General features: G+C 54.6%; 1 protein-coding gene across 1 annotated transcript; it reads left to right on the plus strand.

Annotated features, from left to right (window-relative positions):
* Positions 1 to 2,059: 2,059 nt before the first annotated feature.
* KISS1 (KiSS-1 metastasis suppressor) lies at positions 2,060 to 5,307 on the plus strand. Its single transcript, XM_069459503.1, has 3 exons — positions 2,060 to 2,346; positions 2,803 to 2,935; positions 4,895 to 5,307. Exons 2-3 carry the CDS (start codon positions 2,833 to 2,835, stop codon positions 5,305 to 5,307), a joined length of 516 nt encoding a protein of 171 aa, XP_069315604.1. The 5' UTR covers positions 2,060 to 2,346; positions 2,803 to 2,832.
* The last annotated feature ends 587 nt before the right edge of the window (positions 5,308 to 5,894 follow it).

A 5,894-nucleotide genomic window follows, 5' to 3' on the forward strand; every position in this document is an offset into this window, starting at 1 on the left:
TGTGTGTGTATATGTATGTATACATGGTGTATGTTGTATGTGTTTATGTATATGGCATGTGTGTATATGTGGTGTGTGCTATGTGGGGGGGTTATATGTATGGGTATGTGTGGTCTGTGTTGTATGTGTATGTATATGTGTCTCATATGCAGAGGGGTGTGTGTGTGGTCTGTGTATGTATGTATACATGGTGTATGTTGTATGTGTTTATGTATATGGCATGTGTGTGTATATGCGGTGTGTGTTGTATGTGTTTATGTGTGTGCTATATGTGGAAGTGTGTGTGTGTGGTGTGTGTCCGAGTGCCCGTGCAGTGTGTGTGTGCTGGAGACAGGCAGAGTCCCCCAGGGCACACATGGCAAGTGCCATCCACCACGGGGAGGAGGCCCCGCAGGGGAGGGGGAGCAGAAAGGAGCAGCTGTCCTCCCTGCGCACCCCCTGCCTGCTCCCCGCCCCCCACGCTCCCCAGCCTGCTTCTGCAAGGGCAGCCTGAACGCTCCACCTGAAATGCGCATCTGCACACACCCCTGTCTGGCTGAGCCCGCTCAAGGATGGAGCCCTGTGTGGGCTCCACCCTCTTGTCTGGCTGGAGGGCCTGAGGTTCCCTCCACACCCAGCCCCTGCCCACGGCTCCAGCACCCGGCACCACGCCCGTTCAGCCCCTACTGCTGCGCATGGCTTCGGAGAACCTTTCTTCATCTGGCCAACTCACGCTCAGAAACCGCCCAGGCACCACCCTCTGCGGGAAACCTGCCTTGACCCTCCAGGTCGGGCTCCCCCAGGCTCCCAGAGCCCCGAGTACTCACGTGCGTCCAGTGTGTCATTTACAGTGTTATTTTGAAATGGTCTGTTTATAGGTCAATTTCTTGTACTAGACTTGAGATCTCAGGGGGCAGCAACCCTGGGTCTTAGCGCTCCTGTGCACCCCTAGCACCTAGCACAGCCCCAGCACCTAGTCGGTGCTCAGGCAATGATTTCCAAACCAACCTGGACCCTGTGCATCTTCCGTCTGAAATGCTGTCACGCTGTTCTCTCTAATGGATCGATCCCGCCCTCTATTCTCTCTATTCCATGCCCTGGCCCCGGGCCTTACGGCAGGTGCAGACAGCTGCGGTCACAGAATCAACATCCGCAAGGACAAGTAGCCATCTGAGCGGGCAGCTGGAAGCCAATCTGATCCAGGCCTCTCATTTCACAGACGGGCCCGTGAGGCCTGGAGACGGAGTGGGGGTGTCCGGGTGGGGTGACTTGCTCAAGTCACAGGGAACAAGGGCAGAGCTGGAGCCAGAGTAGAGTATTCTGAGCCGTTTCAGGATTCCTACTACTCTTTACTCCCTGCCCGAGTCCTGGGGGGCGTGGGGGGGGTGGGAGTAAAGTGGGGAGGGGGAGGGGGCGAGAGCAGAGGGATGCAAGGGCCTGAGCAGCCATTAGGAGCCTGTGGGCACAATGACACTCCCACCCGCCCCTTGCCCGTGGAGAGGGCCTGCAGGCTGGACGCTGGGCCAGGACGTTTTGTTCAGCCTGCAGTGGCCCTGCCTCCCCAGAAGTCTGTCTTTAACACACAGACTGACGCACTAGAAAAAAAATTTCTTTCCCTGGGGACATGGTGTTTTATTAAAACAAAACGATCCTTTCTGTTATTTTTAATTGTTTTCTGTGGATGAGTTATATGCAACACAATCCACGTTTTTAGAATTAAATTGTCAATATTCATTGTAACAATAAGAACATCAACAAGTAAGATTTGCATGAAACAATTGCAGGGTTTTGCTTCATGAGCCCCCGGGGTCAAAACTAGCCTGAGTTAAACACAACTCACATGGCAGTCAATGTGTTAATCGTGTTTGCTGGGCTATCTCTAAGTGATGACTTTTTCAAAGAGAAATTGCACTTGGGAGCCGGAATAGGTAGGGGGTGGGGGCAGGGAGCATGGGGGAAGGGAAAGGGGCTGTGTGAGGGTCAGGGCACGCAGCCCCCCTCAAAACAGCCGACATGATGAGGCCAATTCAATCCATGGCCCCTCGGAGCCACAGAGAATGGACTGTGAAGACAATTGACCTGATAAATCAGGGAAAGATTTTTCTCTTCCCTGAATTATAGGCAATAAGGCAATTTAATGACGGTCCTTAAGGCTGTGAGGGGCTATGAGAGAGAGCAAGATAATTGCCTCTTTCTGCCTTTTTTCGTAGAATAGGAAAAGAATTAAGTTTCTATTACAGCAGGAAGGGACAGGGCCAGATTGAAGAAGGCACGTTCTCCTGGGGAGTGTGGGACACAGAAAGTCGCGGATGTGTGCAGAACCCAGCACGGAGGGAACAGTGCCTGCTCCCAGGCTCCAGAGACAATGTTGGCACCTCAGTCCTCCATGTAGCACCTGAAGTCCTTGCCCTACGTCCCCTGTCCCCAGTCACTCCCACACGCTGCATCGCAACCCTGCCTTTCTCCAACATTCCTCTCAAGCAAACCTGAGATTCAAAATCCCGGCCATTCGCCAACCCGAGCATTCCTGCCCCTTTCACCAAATTGGATCTTTCCTTCCTAACCTTACTGGCCACACCTCCTCCAGGAAGCTCTCCCAAATGATCCTCACCTAGCATGAATTCAGCTTTGGCTACACAGTGCAAGTGGTCTCCATCCCATTTCCCTGATGTATCTGTTTAGATTCATCTCTCCACTGGGGGCCTCCAGGGGTGGGGGCTGCCTCCTCTCTCTCACACTTTCACACAGGGCTCTGGCCCCAGCACTCAGCCCAGACCCTGTGCCTGACCTAGTCTTAGTTCTCTCTCTCTGTCTCGGCCTCAGGACACTTCTAGGACCTGTCTCCTCACCAGGATGAACTGCTTGGTTTCTTGGAAGCTCCTGCTTTTCCTCTGTGCCACCTCCTTGGCGGATCCATTGGAAAAGGCGGCACCTGCGGAGAATCCTAGACCCACAGGTACGCACTGTCTGTGAAGAGGGGTGGGAGGGAGCAAGCGAGTTGTTGCAAAACGAGCTTTACCATATTTCCCCGATTACAGCTAGAGTGCTGATGTGAGTTCAACACTGCATTTGGTGGACCCCTGAGACTGGCACACATGCAACTCGTTGAGGGCTCCCATTCACCCTGCAAGCAGCGATTTAAATGCTTGTTAGCCACCAGGCTGCTTCCTGGTTTTCTCACACTGTGTTCTCTGCCCTGTGCCAAATTCCTCTCTGTGCAGGTGTTGGCAAGGAAAGTAACACGCAACTTTCTTTTATCAGTGACCTCAGATCCTTTATGGGGAATTTGAAAAAAAAAAAAAAAAATCTAAACAAAAGGATCTGTCAACCTTAGGAGTTCACTGGGGAACTGATGAGCTGGAGAATCTGAGGCCCAAACAGGTGGAAAGACTCCCCTGGAGTCACTCAAACACTGCAGAAACCCGGCAGGCGTGAGAGCGCCCCAAGAGCATGTCTGCTGGGTGGCACGAGCTAGAACAGTGTGAGTCCACATATCAGGGGCTGTGGGTTTGAACACCTCGTGGTGTCAGCTTTCTGGGCAAACTTAGCTTAGCCTCTCTGCCGCTCAGCTCCTCTAGCTGTGGAGCTCAGGGCATCCTCTCTGCACGTCTGATACCATCGTACACCCCGCAAGGCAGCCGAGAGCACAGAGAGCCCAGCCCCAGGTGTCCTTTGCCGAGAGTGTCTTCTTTCCTGGGATCAGGCGTTTTTCTGGGTGAGGGAGGATGCTCCAGAGATAACCCCACCACTGCCCAGGGACACTGAACTGTTGGCTCTTTCTGGCAAAAGGTTTGAGGTAAGGCCACAAACAGTCGCCAGAGCAGCTATCCTTCTGCTAGTTTAGTGGGTGCAACTGGAAAGGAAGCCATACTCCCTCCCATCCCAGCCAGCCCCTGGGCAAGGTGGGAGGAGCCTCCTAGGCAGATTGTCATTATCTCCGGACTCTGTCCACACTCCTCTTCTCCAAAGCGCGCCAGGGCCTTGAGGAGCAGGGCTCAAACCCAGCTCCAGTCCCCAACACACACCCACGCTCACCCACTCACACACCAGGCCTCATTGCCACTAATCTCTTGCTACAACTGGCGAGGGTCATTGTCTACTCAGAGCTGGTTGCCCTATTTTACTCCCCAAAGTAGAGTGAACTTACTGAGCCTTGTATGTTCCAAGTTAGTCTTGCTAACCCCTAGTATGAAGAAGAGAAATTATACCTGGAGTGGGGAAGGGGAGCCGGTTAAGGCGACCTAGATAATTTCCGTTCTTTCTTTTTTCCAGGTCCTATGCTCAGCTGAGTAACTTGTTATTCATTGAGTCTTTCTGTAGCTTATTAGGGGGTCACAAGTATTGTTATCAGAGACCAGGGTTGGATCATAGGTGGGTGGGAGTAGAATGAATTTGGCTTCTTTGATTTCTGTTACTACACGTTTTTCATTAGTTTTTATATATTTCGTAAGCATTTACTGAGGCCCCACTGTGCGTAAACCACCGTTTCGAGCACTCAGAAAGATTCGCAGATGAAGGAGCGTGGCCCCACCCACCCCAGGGAGTTCCCAGTCCAGCGGGAGCCTGATGCCGTCAGCAACGTAGCGGGCTGTGGGCGCAGCAGGGGGCCAGAGCCCAGCGTCCAGCGAGCACCATGGTCTTCCTCATTCCCAAGCTCTACCCTGTATGTTTCCTAGAAGGAAGTAATTTAATATAAAAGTTACTTAAGATAATTCTGGCCAACATTGGAAATCAAAGCTAGAGGGAAGCGCAAACGGCCTAACCACGCAAGCTGAGACCATGGTGGTTCTGCACGGAGCGCTGAGCTTCCTAGAGGTCAGGGGAAGAAAGGGAAGCGTAGCTTGGGGATGCGGGTGGGTGTTCCGAAGCCGCCTTTCCTGGCCCCCGTCTCATCTCCCGGTGCTCTCTGTCCTAGGCCAGCAGCTGCGACCCCAGGACCTCCCGGCCCCCTGGTGCGCGGAGAGGAGGCCCGCGGCCGCCGCGCTGAGCCCTCGCGGGGCCCCGCCGTGCCCGCCCCCTGAGAGCTCCGCGGGGCCCCAGAGGCCCGGCCCGTGCGCCCCCCGCAGCCGCCTGATCCCCGCGCCCCGGGGCGCGGTGCTGGTGCAGCGGGAGAAGGACCTGTCTGCCTACAACTGGAACTCCTTCGGCCTGCGCTACGGCAAGCGGCAGACCGCCCCGGGGGGCCGCAGCCCGGGCGCCGGGCGGGCTGAGGGCGCAGGTGGCAGCAATGAACCTCCAACCCGGGACGAGGGGTCGGAGCGCGCGAGACTGCGGCGGGGGGACGGGGCACACGGAGGGGGCTCTGGAGCGTCTGGCCTGAGGCAATAAAGAAATGCTGCCAGCGCACCGACGTGTGGGTTGTGTCTACTTCTTGCAAGCAGCGCTGAGGGGATGGTGCCCTCCTCTGCTCAGTTGGACAGCTAGCCAGGTCTCAGATGCGTCGGGTGTCACCAAGGTCAGTGCTTCTTAAATTAGTTGTGATGAAGGAACAGGTTCCCCAATCTATTGCAGATCAATACTTAAAAAAAAAATACAATTAAAATGGATCGCTGAAGAGCTGAAAACTTTAAAAACAACTGAAGAGGGTCGGTTGCAGTGGCTCACACCTGCAATGCTAGCACTCTGGGAGGCGGAGACAGGAGGGTCTCTGGAAGTCGGGAGTTCGAGACCAGACTGAGGAAGAGTGAGAGCCTCCCCCCGCCCCCAGCCCCCCACTCCCCCCACCTCGGTCTGCACTAAAAATAGAAAAAATTAGCCAGGCGACTAAAAATAGGAAAAAAAAATTAGCAGGAGCGGTGACACGTGCCTGTAGTCCCAGCTACTGGGGAGGCTGAGGCAGGAGGATCACTTGAGCCCCAGAGTTTGAGGTTGCTGTGAGCTAGGCACAGCACTAGATGCCACAGCACTCTAGCCCG

This window comes from Eulemur rufifrons, chromosome 27 (assembly GCF_041146395.1).
Source record: "Eulemur rufifrons isolate Redbay chromosome 27, OSU_ERuf_1, whole genome shotgun sequence".
Taxonomy (NCBI): domain Eukaryota; kingdom Metazoa; phylum Chordata; class Mammalia; order Primates; family Lemuridae; genus Eulemur; species Eulemur rufifrons.

Bases quoted from the DNA above. Each gene is read 5' to 3' on its own strand.
- KISS1 (XM_069459503.1), top strand. From the start codon at position 2,833: ATGAACTGCTTGGTTTCTTGGAAGCTCCTGCTTTTCCTCTGTGCCACC. The intron at 2,936-4,894 runs GTACGCACTGTC...TCTCTGTCCTAG, and splicing joins GGAGAATCCTAGACCCACAG to GCCAGCAGCTGCGACCCCAG.